The sequence below is a fragment of the Canis lupus genome, chromosome 3, assembly GCF_048164855.1.
Source record: "Canis lupus baileyi chromosome 3, mCanLup2.hap1, whole genome shotgun sequence".
NCBI lineage: Eukaryota > Metazoa > Chordata > Mammalia > Carnivora > Canidae > Canis > Canis lupus.
The window spans coordinates 33,010,519-33,025,687 of NC_132840.1; the positions used below are offsets into that span (position 1 = coordinate 33,010,519).

General features: G+C 41.8%; 1 protein-coding gene across 3 annotated transcripts in view; it reads left to right on the forward strand.

The window, feature by feature from the left end:
- The first annotated feature begins 3,718 nt into the window (after positions 1-3,718).
- Positions 3,719-15,169, forward strand: part of SCP2 (sterol carrier protein 2) — a 103,927-nt gene continuing 92,476 nt past the window's right edge. For 2 of the 3 annotated variants that reach the window (XM_072820260.1, XM_072820261.1), the window contains exons 1-5: positions 3,719-3,878; positions 8,621-8,675; positions 9,361-9,432; positions 13,117-13,248; positions 14,180-14,244. In XM_072820260.1, the coding sequence (XP_072676361.1) occupies positions 3,819-3,878; positions 8,621-8,675; positions 9,361-9,432; positions 13,117-13,248; positions 14,180-14,244 (384 nt within the window). In that variant the 5' untranslated portion in view covers positions 3,719-3,818. Of the gene's footprint in view, positions 3,879-4,223; positions 4,312-8,620; positions 8,676-9,360; positions 9,433-13,116; positions 13,249-14,179; positions 14,245-15,169 lie in introns of those variants that run through there. The other variant, XM_072820262.1, reaches the window with a different exon arrangement.

The following is a 15,169-nucleotide window of genomic DNA, read 5'->3' on the forward strand; positions in this document are numbered from 1 at the left end:
TGGTTTTTTTTTTAAAGAGTTTATTTATTGGGGATCCCTGGGTGGCGCAGTGTTTAGCGCCTGCCTTTGGCCTAGGGTGTGATTCTGGAGTCTCAGGATCAAGTTCCACCTCAGACTCCCTGCATGGAGGCTCCCTATGGGGAGCTTGATGCTGAACTCAGTCCCAGGACTCCAGGATCAGGCCCTGAGCCAAAGGCAGATGCTCAATCACTGAGCCACTCAGGTGTCCCTAAAAGAATGTTTATTTTATTTTATCCAGCATTTCTGGGTGTTTCTTGGCAGGAGAATTTTTTTAAAGATTCATTTATTTGTGTGAGGGAGAGCACACATGTCAGTGGAGGTGGGGGGAGGGAGGCAGAGGGATAAGGAGAGAATCCTGAGCAGACTCCCCACTGAGCAAGGAGCCCAACATGGGGCTCCATTCCAGGATCCTGAGATCATGACCCAAACCAAAACCAAGAGCCAACTGCTCAACCAACAGAACCATCCAGGGTCCTCGGCAGGAGAGTTTTTTGATTATCTAGTCCTCCACACTGAAAATGAAAATGTTCTTTCCTAACATTTCCAGCAACTTTTATTTTCTTACTAGTGTCTTTCCACTTCCATGGCCTTCTACTTTGAAACCAATATCCAGGGGACAGCCAGGATTTGTTACATAATAATTAATCTGGATCTTGTGACTTCTTGTTCTGTTGGGTTGGTAGCCCTGTCTTATTTACCAGTTACATCACTAACTTTATTGGCTAATCAGAATTTCAAAAAAGAACTCTGCACTTAGTAAAAGCTTCTTCAGTGCCTTGCTTTGTGCTAGGGATTTTGCTCTACGGATAGGCAGGAAAAGGGCGGGGGGATTCTTTGCCCCTTCTCTGAGCAGCCAGGGATTTTACTAAATGGACCTACTCCTGGGCCAGTAGTTCTTTACCTAGTGTTGGGGGAGGGGAACTCCTTAGAATCACCTGGAAGGATATTTCTAAATGTTGATGCCTAGGCTTTACTCCCAGAGGCTCTGATTTGGTATGAAATGGGGTCTGGATATGGATGTTTTGAACCTATGGTGATTTTTATTGGGGGTAGTATGGTGAGTATAATCATAATTTCTATAAGGCCTTTTGAAATCATGAAAATATCCTGTGAACTCAAGGTCCATTTGGTTCCATTTCCCTCCTGGGGTAAGGCTGCCTCCCACTGTATCCCTGAGGCCAGTCAGCCTCAATTTGAATACATCTCTTCACCCAGAGACAGGGAACTTAACCCCCACAGAGGCAGCATGTTGCAGCCTCAGAACATTTTTGTTTGCCCCAAGTCCTTCCTTTGATCTTTCCTTTGGTCCTTCCTTTGGTCCTTCCTTGTAGCGACCCTGTTTTCCCCCTCCTGCCCAATGGTTTCTCTGCCAAGGAATTTCTATGAAATGAACACCTGGCCTTGCAGTCCTAGGAACAATGATAGGTGGTTTCCTAGGAGTGAACTTCCAGCTATTCTGATGCTTTATGTCCCAGAGATCCATAAGGAGCTTTTATCACAGACCCTAACAACAGGAAGGTGCCTCTTTACACATACACATACCCTTCTAATTTTTTTGTGGTAGTTATGTCCTAAAAGTTGCTGTGAACATTAAATTAGTGATTACTGGGAAGCCTGGGTGTCTCAGTGGTTGAGCATCTGCTTTTGGCTCAAGTTGTGATCCTGGGGGTCTGGGATTGAGTCGCACATCAGGCTCCCTGCAGGGAGCCTGCTTCTCCCTCTGCCTATGTCTCTGCCTCTCTCTATGTGTCTCTCATGAATAAATAAATAAATAAATTCTTAAAAAAATAAATTAGTAAATACTGAACCATTGCTCTTAGGAAAAACACAGAGTTAGACTTTTGGATGTCTCTGGTTTTGTCAACCTATCTATACATAACCTTCCTTGTTTTATGTTCTGTTTAACGGCACCTTATTTGATATATATTGTTGATTCGTTAACATTGAACTCAAGGCCTCTATAACTCAAGTCCGAACTAAGTTTATCTAACACCTATTTTCTTCATAAGGTATATCATACTTTTTTTTAAGCAATTAACTATCTTGGTTTAATTAATCATATTTCATAGAAGCTGAAAACACTAATTTCTCCTTTATTTTAATAACTAAAAGCCTACAAATTACAATCTGGAAAATACTATATAAAAGAGTCCTTGGGGCACGTAGGTGGCTCAGTCAGTTAAGCGGCTGCCTTTGGCTGAGGTCAGGATCCCAGGGTCCTGGGATGGAGCTGCCACCACCACCACCACCACCATCATCATCATCATCATCATTGGGCTCCCTACTCTGCAGGGAGCCTGCTTCTTCCGCTCCTGCTCCCCCTGAGAGTGTGCACTTTCTCAACTAAATAAATAAAATCTTTAAAAAATATTAAATTTTCATCTTCAATGAAATGAGCTTGGAAATAACATATATTCCAAGACACCGATACTACAGTTTTCGGATTCACAGTAAGATACACAGAATTACATCTGTAATTAATATGAATGCCAACATTTCAAACAATAATTTCTGTTACATGGCAAACAAAATCAAGAAAGCAACCATCAAACAAAGGAGACCCATAGCTTCAGCCAATGTCAATCTCAGGATAGCATATGAGATTAGCTGCTACTTCAGTGAAAGGTTTTTGGCGTAACCAATGATGAGGCTGCCAAAGACTGGCCCAATACCAGCTCCAGACCCACCCACTCTCACTGTTGCAGCACCAGCACCCATACATTTGGCAGCAGTACCAATGTTTCCGCAGATCCCACATTTACCTGTGTGCTACTGGCTTGGGACATAATACCACTATAAATTAGGAGTCCCTGCAGGGAACCTGTACTACATAAACTATTGGCAAAGACAAATCTCATTTCTGGGCATAATTTGCTAGAGCGAAACAAGAGAGAGTTTCAGATATTGACAAGGGAGGTCACATAACTAGTAAATGAATTTTGGTTATTTTATTTTGTATATTTTTTAAAGATTTTATTTATTTATTCATGAGAGACAGACACACAGAGAGAGGCAGAGACACAGGCAGAGGGAGAAGCAGGATCCACGCAGGGAGCCCGACGTGGGACTCGACCCCGGGCCTCCAGGATCGCGCCCTGGGCCGAAGGCGGCGCTTAACCGCTGAGCCACCCGGGCTGCCCCAATTTGGGTTATTTTAGATATGGTAAATTAGCAATTAACTATCTTGGTTTAATTAATCATATTTCATATAAGCTGAAAACACCGCACTCTTGCTGGTGTACGGCCCTAGGGGTTTTAACACCTGCACTGACTCAGGATGCAGAACCATTACAACACTCCACAGACGTATCTCGGGCCAACCCCTGCTCTCAAGTCAGTCTCAGGCGCCACTTCAGGCCACACTCCCTCTCATCATAGAGGACTTAAACCCAGATGGCTGTACTCGGTTATAAAGTCTTTTTCCGATGTTTGAGACGGACCTCATCCCCCACCGCCACGTGGGCCGCGGCCGAACCCAGCCCGCAGGGAACTACGCAGCGCTCCCCTCGCTCAAAAGAGCGCGCCCTTCCGGCGCCTCTACGCACGCGCACGCGCACGCGCACGCGCACGCGCACGCGCCCCCCCCCCTTTTTTTTCTCTTTCTCTCCTCACTGCGCGTGTCCCTCTGCCCCTCGCCGCCTCCCGCCCCGCCCCTCGCCGCCTCCCGCCCCGCCCCTCCCCGCCTCCCGCCCCGGAGCGATAGCCCGCGTCGCCGCAGCCTCAGTCCGTGCGCGCGCACGTCAGCGGCTCCAGGGTCTGCCGCTCTCGCCTCCGCCGGGCACGTCTGAGCCAACCCTATGGCGTCTCCATCTGGGGCCCTGCGCCGGGTGTTCGTGGTGGGGGTTGGGATGACCAAGGTAAACGAGCCGCGGACCCCTGGAGGCGGGCTCCCTGGTCGGCTCTGGTCGGCAGAGGCCGAGGAGTCGGGGAGCCCCCAGGTGACCGGGAAGCGAGGAAGGGCAGATCAGGGCCTGGCGCTGCCCCGTGGTTTATCCTTCCTCCCGGGAGGGGGTCGCAGGCATCCCACTGCCCAGCTTCGGCGTCTTGACTCTTGGCTACTCGGATGGCTTGTGGTTTAGAACTGTCTCTGAACTATGACAGTGGCTGGGGGGTGTTCCTGCGGCCATTCCCCCCCCCCCCCTTCGTCCTTCCCTTTTCTCCTTGGATCAGAGTTGCTGACATACACCCCAGCATGACCCGAAGTCCACACCTCCTTTGCTTCTGAGTGAAGTTCCAGGTGTGTGGACTTTGGACGAGGCAAGACCTTCCTTACCCTGGAAAGGAAAGCAGGTAGGGAATGTCCCCCCCTGTATACCCAGGAGACTCCCTTGTAGGATCCTTTTACATCAGAAGTGAGGATGAGGAGGAGAAACACTTAAAGTTCAGTATGTTGGCACAAGAACATTAGTTAAGTTGGCACAAGCGGCAGGTTTTCTGGATCCTCCGACCACCTTTCTGTTCCGCAGGTGGTACTCTGCTTGGTTCTCAGGAAGCCAGGGGCTCCCAGTCTCGTTTCTTGGCCCCCCCACTGCTTTCACGTTCTGGTCATGCCACACTGCTGTTCGTTTCACCCCACACTGCTTTACATCTCTCCTGCTTTGCTTCTCTTGTTCTCACTCGGTGGCGCCTGAGACTGACTTGAGAGCAGGGGTTGGCCGGAAACCAGACTCTCACTGTACTTGGTTGACTTCAGATCTTCTCCAAGAAGTCTCTGATCCTTCTGACTTTCGAGGAGAGCCCTGCCTGTACTTACCTTTGCTTTGGTGCAGATATACCCAGCTGCTGGAAAGCTCAAGTTATATCGCTTCACCTTCACAAAAGACCTATGCTACTACCTTATTTTCATTAACTGAAATTCGAAGAGGATCTTTGGTTTTAGAAAAAGGCAAAAAGTGAAAATAGCATCCAGCGTTTGTTTTGCAGGGAGTTGTTAACAGAGGCAGAGAGCACTCCAAACAGCAGCCAGAGTGGAACTGTCAAGCTCCTTCCTTGGAAATATCCTCAACATCTTAGCCTTAAGCTGCCATCGCTTTGAACTGCCTCTGTGAGCCTCTGTGCTTTATCTTGATTTATTTGGTGTGTTCGTTATCAAGATGTGTCCTAAGGTATCCGCAAAGCCTAGAGGTTATGTTTTGGGGTCTGAGGACACTCAAAAAATTTTCCATTAAGTTAATGGTAATTCCTTCTTTATGACATTTCAGTTGATAGCAGGGGAAACCTATACTTATTATATTATACTGAAGTTCTCTGTTTATATGTTCATATTCTTCCTCAGCATGTAAGTTCCTCCAGGGTGAGTACCATGTCTAGTTTGTTGCTGAATATGTAGTACCTCGAGAATGCCTGGTGCTAAAGATCCTGAATGTTAGTTGGACAGTACTAAATGGATATGCTTTGAAAAGAGAAAAAAGAGAGAGTTTCTTTTTCTTCTTTCTTTCTTTCTTTCTTTCTTTCTTTCTTTCTTTCTTTCTTTCTCCTTCCTTCCTTCCTTCCTTCCTTCCTTCCTTCCTTCCTTCCTTCCTTCCTTTCTTTTTTTCTTTCTCTCTTTCTCTCTTTCTTTCTTCTTTCTTTCTTTCTTTCTTTCTTTCTTGATTTTATTTATTTATTTGACAGAGAGACCCAGAGAGCACAAGTGCAGGTGGGAGGAATGGCAGAGGGAGAAGGAGAAGCAGGTCCCCCACTGAGCAGAAAGCTCATCGTGGGGCTTGACGTGGGGCTCGACGTGGGGTTCAATCCCAGGACCCCGGAATCATGACCCGAGCTGAGCTGAAGGTAGACCACTTGAGCCACACAGGCGCCCCTGAAAGAGAGTTTCTAAGTAGAAGTGCTCTTCCTGAGAAAACAGCCTAAAATCTTTTATTATCTTACCAAATGGGGTGAGAGTACATAATTTGATCAAAACATATAAGTAGAAAAGTCAACTAATCATTATGAAGCAGATACTTGGAGCTCATCCTATTGTTTCATAGGAGAGGGGACTTCTAATATAGGTGGACAGTAAAAGCCTTTTCTTTTTTTTTTTTTTTAAATATTTTTTTTCAACTTTTATTTATTTATGATAGTCACAGAGAGAGAGAGAGAGAGGCAGAGACACAGGCCGAGGGAGAAGCAGGCTCCATGCACCGGGAGCCCGATGCGGGATTCGATCCCGGGTCTCCAGGATCGCGCCCTGGGCCAAAGGCAGGCGCCAAACCGCTGCGCCACCCAGGGATCCCAATAAAAGCCTTTTCAGTATGATATTAATGTAGTCAGATCCTCCCTTGGCTGTTGAGTATCTGATTATATTGGCTGTAGAGAGAAGCACAGAACTTTCTAACCCTTTGAGAAGTAGTTTGTTTCTTTTTCGAAGTTAAGAGGTGGGGGTGTGGGCGGTATTAGTTACAGTCCTGAGGGAAGAGACTGGGAATGTGAAGTGGAGGAAGACCTATAGATTTAAAAAGAATCAAAAGACCCACAAAATTTTGATAAACGGGCAAGACTAAACTGTACTGTCTACAGATAAACATTTGGATGATAAAATTATGAAATATCATAAGGGAGTGATTATGGTAAGGGCACAATAACTACCTTGAGGATAGAATGGAGATTAAGTTTGAGACTGAGTGCTTAGAAGAGTTTCTGCAATAGAAGGCAAAGTTCAGTTTTTTGGTCTGGGTCGTAGTGTCAAAGAAGGAAAAATAGACGCTAGGCTAGGTAAAGCATCAGGACAGATTTCAGTCAGTAATATACTATTGGGAAAGGGAAGGTCCAGTGTGAACTGAATTCAATATTGATTAATTCAGAGGTGACTGGCTGTTTTAAAGGGAAAATGAGGGAATAGAGAGTGAATTGGAGCTCAGTAGGGAAGTGAAAACTTGTAAGTAGTGGGCAGGGGGGCTTGGTCTATGTGGAATCCATCTGGATTTGCTAACTGGTGCTTATTCAAACTTAGGCTCCTCCTCTCCCACAGAGACTTGGAGACAGAGAAGTATCTTCTGGTGTTTGTGGGAACAAATAGTAACTTCTTTTCAGTAGCATTGAGACACTTTAAGTAGGGCTAGGGTCATCTAGGGATGTGAGCTGTTAGAAATTGTTAGTGTTTAAGTCTTTATAGACCAGAGTGGAGGCTTAGTCAAAAGGGCTCAGAGGAGTGTGGCTAGGGTAGAACGGGAGAAGAGAATCTTTGTCAGTGGTTGCAAGAATGTTTGCCTTAACAATAATTCACTAAGATATGTATATACATACATACATACACACACACACACACACTTTTATTAGTTAAATAAAAACCTTTTAAAAAGGCTAAAACTTTATTTTTTTAGATTTTATTTATGCATTTGAGAGACACACACAGAAACAGATGGAGAGGACGAGCAGAGAGAGAGGGGAAGCAGACTTTCTGCTGAATGGGGAGTCTGATGCAGGGCTCTATCCCAGGACTACAGACAGGGCTTATCCCAGGACCCTGAGATCATGACCTGAGCTGAAGTCAGATGCTTAACCAACTAAGTAAGCCACGCAGGCACTCCTAAAACTTACTTTTTTTTTTTACTATTACTTCTTAACGCCTATTTATTTATTTATTTATTTGTGATCTCTACACCCAATATGGGGCTTGAACTCACAACCCCGAGATCAAGAGTCTCATGTTCTACTGACTGAGCCAGCCAGATGCCCCCAAAAGATTAAAACTCTTAAGGCAGTTGGGGGCACCTGGGTGGCTCAGTGGTTGAATGTCTGCCTTCTGCTCAGGTCGTGATCCCAGAGTCCTGGGATCGAGTTCTGCATTGGGTTCCCTGCTCAGTGGGAAGCCTGCTTCTCTCTCTGCCTATATCTCTGGCTCTCTGTGTCTCTCATGAATAAATAAATAAAATCTTTAAAAAAATGAATGAGGCAGTTGATAAGAAAAAGAAAATTGTCCCATAAAGGAACTGTAACCATAGCACACAACTTGGCCCAGTGTTAAATATTTACTTGATAAGGTGAACACTGAGTACTGATTTAATAAAAAATTATTTATTCAGTTGTGTAAGCAGGATGGGGGATGTGTAAATGTACATGTGCGGGGGCCTAAGAGACCTAATCTCCACTGGCCCTTATTGGAGATTGTGGTATAATTTCTTAAATTGATAAAGATATAATAGTATAGAATATTTATAAATGCAGCAGTTTATAGAAGAAAAAATATCTAAGAGTTAAAAGTGGATGTTTGGGGAACAAGTAAGACTAGTGTGTGGAGAGTAGTCAAACAGGATTGCCATTTTTTATTTTAAGCCTTATTATAAGCCTCATGGTGCTTTTTGTTTGTTTGTTTTGCATTTATTTGATTAAAAAAAAACATGCTAAGAAAATAGAACATTACCAGCACCTCAGAAATATCCTTTTTGCTCTTTTTCAGTCACTGGCTCCTCACCTGCAAAGGCTTACCATTATGCTGACTTCTCACCTTTAATACTGTAGATTAGTAAGGACAAAGAACATGATATCAGAGTCCAGGAACATGATAGGCGCTTAGTATGTTTTTGTTAAATTTAATAGATGAATGAATTTTTGCAGGGCTCTGTTGTGAGAAAAATCTAACTGTATTTCTTCTATTTATTATCTCCTTCTATATTTCTAGTTCCTGAAGCCTGGAGTTGAGAATTTAGACTACCCTGACTTGGCAAGAGAAGCAGGTAATAAAATTTAGATCTTTGAACATTAGAGTTATTATATAGTCTATCTTGGTTGTAGAGTAGCCTTGCAACCATAAAAAGGAGCCTCAGTCAAGGAAGAGGAATCTATATAGGCAATTGCTACTGATTCATTAGAAAGGACAAAGGGAAAAGAGTTTGGGCATTCTTTGCTAGATAGCCAGGGCAAACAGTGGCCTGATATTATGTACTGTCCAGCTGTTTGCTGGGACATCGAAGGGCTCTGTGGCAGTGTCCCACCACCCCACATTCCCCCGCCCCTAGTAATGATATTCATAGTTTTGTCCTTTAGATGTGCAGTGGACCTACAGAGATGAGTAAGACAAGGACCTTGCCATTAAGGAGCTTTAAGACTTTGGGATTTAAAAAAAAAAAAAAAAAGACTTTGGGATTTAATGTATTTATAGTTACGTGTACAGTTAGGACAGAAGATGTTAAGTATCAAAAAGCAGGTGTGAAAAAGTAGTAGCTTAGAGGAAGAAATAGAGGAAGAAATAGTTACTTCTGAATGTAGGGATCTGAGATGACTTGATGAAGGATTTGTCATTTGAATTGAACAGGGACTATTTAGAGGTAGATCTACTCTGGGAAAACTCTAAACTTAGTTTTGACTCACCTAAAGAAAATACTCAAAGCACTCTTTGATAAAACCTTTTTGTTTTTATAGGCCAGAAGGCTTTAGCTGATGCACAGATCCCTTATTCGGTAGTGGAACAGGCATGTATTGGCTACGTTTATGGTATGTGGTAAACTATATATTTTTTTAATGTTTCACCTAATCTAGCAGCAGCTTCATGAACAATTCGGAGGCCTTTGTGAATTTTAACCTTCCATACTCAGAATTCAGAGTCTTATTCCCATCATTCCTAGATTACCATTGTGTGCCAGCCTAGTTAGTATATGTTTTTTTGCTATTGTTTATTGCCAAAACAGGAAGTAAATTAAAATACATTATCTTTGAAAAAGAAAAAAATTACCCATAGTTCTACCATGTAAAGATAATAACTGTTTAGAAGATAAACGTTTGCTCTTTTATGACCTTAAAGTTTGTATTTATTGACTTTTTTGTATTCAAGAAAATTTCTTCGTTAAACTTTTTCCTATTTAGGAAAACAGTATACACTAATTGTAAAACAAAAACAAAAAACAAAAACAAAACCCAACAAAAAACAGGAACACACAAAAAAAAAAAGCAAGAAAAAAGTCACCTGTAATCCCATTGTCCAGTCCAGAAATTATTACCATTAATTTTTTTATGTAATCCTCCAGTGAATATGAATGTATGTAATTATGCATGCACATGGAATTTCCTCTGAAAGAAAACAAGATCAGTTAAATGTCTGCCTTGGGCTCTGGTGATGATCTCAGGGTCCTGGGATCAAGACAGGCTCTCTGCTCAGCAGGGAGCCTGCTTCTCCCTCTCCCTCTGCCTACCACTCGCCCTTCTTGTGCTTGTGCTCCCCCCTCCTGTCAAATAAATAAGTAAAAACATAAGAAAAAGAAAATAAATAAAATAAAACATGGAAAAAAGTTGTAGTCAAATTGAGTCTATGTGAGGCATGGTTTTGAAGCAATCCTTTGAAAGAAGAAAGAAAAGAAAAAGGAAGAAGAAGAAAGAAGAAGGAGGAGAAGGAGGAGGAGGAGGAGGAGGAGAAGAAGAAGAAGAAGAAGAAGAATTAAAAGAGAAAGAAAGAAAATAAGATCTTGGAGCACCTAGCTGGCTCACTTAAAAGAGCATGCAACTCTTAATCTCTGGGTTGTGAGTTTGATCCCCATGTTGGGTGTAAAGATTACTTAAATAAATAAAATTAAAAAAAAAAGAAAAAAAAAGTGAAGATCCCAGCATACATACCTTTGGTAATCTACTTTTCTATTTTCTCATCTTCCCCATTAAGTCTTTCTTTATATTATTATTAACATTTTTTCGATTAAGTTTTTTTTTTCTGGAATAGATAAAATATTTACATGATACAAAAATACCAATAGTGGATGGTTATATAGTGGAAAGTCTCACTCTTATTCCGGTTTCCCTGTCACATGGTTCCCTTCCCTTAGATAGCCAATTTCACTAATTTCTAGTCTTTTCAGAGGTGATTTGTACATACAAGTGGGTGTGAGTATGTAAGTTCCCCTTTCCCCTTTCTTTTGTTACACACATAGTAGCATGATAAACACACTATTTTGTTTTTTTTTTTTTTTTTTTTAAATTTTTATTTATTTATGATAGGCACACAGTGAGAGAGAGAGAGAGGCAGAGACACAGGCAGAGGGAGAAGCAGGCTCCATGCACCGGGAGCCTGACGTGGGATTCGATCCCGGGTCTCCAGGATCACGCCCTGGGCCAAAGGCAGGCGCTAAACCGCTGCGCCACCCAGGGATCCCTAAACACACTATTTTGTATCTTGATTTTTCTTTTTCTTTTTTTTTTTTTTTTTTTTTTTAATTAGTAGTTCTTGGCTACTGCTCCAAATTGTATCATAAAGAGCTTCCTTGGTCTTTCTCTTTTTATGATAGCGTAAAATTCCATTGCACAGATGTATCATAAAATCCACTGCCTTTTTTGTTTTGTTTTGTTTTAAAGAGAGAGAGAGTGCATGCACTTATATGCACTAGAGCAGGGAGAGAGGCAGTGAGTGGGGAGGGGCAGAGTGAGAGGAAGAAAGAGAACTTTTTTTTTTTTTAAGATTTTTATCTATTTATTTGAGAGAGAGAGAGAGAGAGAGAGAGAGAATGTGCAAGAGAAAGTACAAGCAGGGACGCCTGAGTGGCTCAGCGATTGGGTGTCTGCCTTTGCCCAGGATCCGGAATCGAGTCCCACATCCGGCTCCTTGCGTGGACCCTGCTCCTCCCTCTGCCTATGTCTCTGCCTCTCTCTCTGTGTCTCTCATGAATAAATAAAGTCTTTAAAAAAAAAAGAGAGAGAGAAAGTACAAGCAGAGGGGAGGAGTAGAGGGAGAGGGAGAGCCCCGTGTGGGATCATGACCTGAGCCGAAGGCAGATGCTTAACCAACTGCCCAAGTGCCCAATCCACTGCATTTTAATGGACAATTAGAATGCCCAGTCTTTTTGTAGCATTTTTATTTATTTTTTTAAGTTTTATTTTTTATTTTTATTTATTTATTCATGAGACACACACACACACACACACACAGGCAGAGACACAGGCGCAGGGAGAAGCAGGCTCCATGCAGGGAGCCCGATGCGGGACTCCATCCCCGAACTCCAGGATCACTCCCTGAGCGGAAGGCAGACGCTTAACCGCTGAGTCACCCAGGCGTCCCTTTTGTAGCATTTTTAATGATTGCATGATTTTCTAGTTTTGGGGATTTACTACAGTTTATTTAGTAGTTGTAATGATATCCTGTTTGTGGACATTTTGTGTATTTATTGGACATTTAAAATTGTTTCTAATTTCTACTTATCATAAAAGGCTATAGTAAGCATTACCGTAGATGAATCTTTGTGCTTATTTGTGATTATCATTATTATTATTATTATTATTATTTTTGGAGATTTCAAGGTATAAAGAGAATCCTCAAAAGGAAATTTATTAGGTCAAAGAGGTTCACAATGTACTTATTCAAAAGAAGGTCCTGAACCTTGCTGTTTTCCCTGAAGACTTTTTTTTTTTAAGATTTTATTTATTTATTCATACATACACACACACACACACACACACACACACACACACACACACAGAGGCAGAGACATGCAGAGACAGAAGCAGGCTCCATGCAGGGAGCCCAAAGTGGGACTCAGTCCCAGGTCTCCAGGATCACATCCCAGGCTGCAGGCGATGCTAAACCGCTGCGCCACGGGGGCTGCCCATCCCTAACGACTTCTTGGAGAGTCTGTACCTTCAGGTATTCCTATCATATCGCTCCAGCATGCCTGCCTTGGTGTCCATGTGACTTGGGAAAGGGAGTCAAAAGTGTATTCAGCTTGCATCACTGTTTTTCTGGAGCACCCTGCCATACAGGATCTTTTAAACTTTTTGAAGTTGTAGAACCTTTATATGAAGAGAAAATCATAGCCTTTTAATCAATTGGTGTTGTTTTAAAGATTCATAGCTGAGGTATAAATGAAACATTGCTTCCTTTATCATGTAGTCCTAGCCAGTTTGAATTGTTTGCTATTACTTGGTCATTTCTCGACTCTCCTACATCTGTAACACGTAAAGAAAGTATACATATACTGTGTTTTGAGGACTTTTTATATTTGGAATGTAAGTAATGCTTAATTCTAAAACTGTTTCTGAATAAGATGTCAGTAGTTTACTGTTGTGCCTAAGCACGTGTGTCTGTGCTAGGCAAAGGCATAACACTGAAAAAAAAAAAAACCCTAATGTGGTATCCTGTGTTACATTGCAGCTTCATAAATTCCCATGTTGCAGATATTACAGTTTTTGTTTCTTTTTATACAGGTAACTCTACCTGTGGGCAGAGGTCTATCTATCACAGTTTGGGACTGACTGGAATTCCTATAATAAATGTCAACAATAACTGTGCCACTGGTTCTACTGCTTTGTTTATGGCCCGGAATCTGATTCAGGGTGGTGAGGATCGCTTATTTGTCTGGTGTGCTTAAATAGATATGAGGTTATTGCCCCCTCCTTTCATCAGTTCTCTTTTCCCTTTCCTTTCCTTTTTCCTTTTTTTTCCTTTCTCCTTTCCTTTACTTATTCTTTCCCCTTTCCTTCCTTTCAGTAGGCTCTGTGCCCAGCATGGAGTCCAAGACAGGGCTTGAACTCACAACTCTGAGATCAGGACCTGAGCTGAGGGGCACCTGGTGGCTCAGCCATTGAACGCCTGCCTTCGGCTCAGGACATGATTCTGGGATCGAGTCCCACATGGGGCTCCTTGCTAGAAGCCTGCTTCTCTCTCTGCCTATGTCTCTGCCTCTCTCTCTCTCTCTCATGAATAAATAAATAAAAAAATTGAAAAGATTTTGATTAGGATCCTTTAAACATTTTAAAAATTTTCTTTAGTATTGTAAAATTCAAAATTAGCTGTTTATTTTTCATTGAACCATATTTCCATATTAATAAAAAGTTTTGTTAGCATATTGGGAATCAAAGGAAAAATTAATACTTTCCTAATTTTTCCTCTTACTGAGAATCATGTAGGGGCACCTGGATGGCTCAGTCCTTTAGGTATCTACCTTTGGCTCAGGTCATGATCCCAGGATCCTGGGATTGAGAGCCTGCACTGGGCTCCCTGCTGGGTGGGGAGTCTCCTCCTTCTTCCCCTCTGTCCCTCCTCCCTGCTTGTGCTCTCTCTTGGTCTCTTTGTCTCAAATAAATAAATAAATAAAATCTTAAAAAAAATAGAATCATGTAAGAATTTTCCCTAATTTTTTGCTTATTAAACATTTTATAGAGTTATAGCATCTTTTTCCATTTTATATAAATTCCTTAAAGTACTTAATGATACTTTGCTAGGTGTCTGAAAATTTAATTTTCCCTAATAGTTACATTTTCTTTCAAGGTGTGGCAGATTGTGTCTTGGCTCTTGGGTTTGAGAAGATGGAGAAGGGAGCCATTTTATTAAATGTGAGTCTTATTTACTGTTATTCTGGAGTTGTTAAAACACAGCGAGAATACTTTGCCTATCTGACTATTGTAAATAGAACCTGTTAAAAAGCATTATAAAGCATAATTTGGCATAGTTATTAAATGAGCTGATACAATTCACAATCTGAAAAGTGACATTGGATATATATGCATAAATTCTGGTATATTAGAGCAGTAAAGAATCAGAGAGATAATTTCGTTTAACTTTTTTGTCAGTAATGAAACCGATGTTCAGAGAGGTCAAATAATCGAATTTGAGGTGACTTACCTATTTAACTTGTGAGTTATTAATTCAAAAATTAATTCCATTTAACATTGAAGAGGATAACTAAAGTGTGGGACTTATGATTCTGGTAATGGGAAGCCAGGTTATTTGAACCAATTCTACCAATGACAGTTAAGATATTTGAATAGGATATAAACAAAAAAATCCTAAAGGCATTCATGTGCTAAAGAGAGAAGGGAATTGCAGGATCAGTATTTGAAGCTGCTTTTACCTTGAATGCCTTTGATCAGGAAGTTGTGAGCTTCAGTTTTGATGGCCCCCTAGAATGAAGAGGAAAGTAGTCAAAACTGAGGTCCTCCCATGATCAGAAGTTTAATATCCACTCCCCACATTAAACTGGGGCTCTGCTGGGACAAACCCTTGGGTAAGTGTGAACCCCCCAAAAAACTGTCCTCCTTCCCTATGCCCTCTTTTCCACACTTTCATGAGATTACAAGGAGAGTTGGCATGGCCCTGTGTAGAACAGGGGTGAATAAGAGAGGGAAAGAAATCCCCCAGAAAAACCTTTCACTGATAATTAATAAACTACAAGCTAGTCCTTATTGAGATTGCTACCAAAATTCTCATTACAGAGCAGTCAAAAAAAACAAAACAAAACAAAAAAAACAAACCATAAAT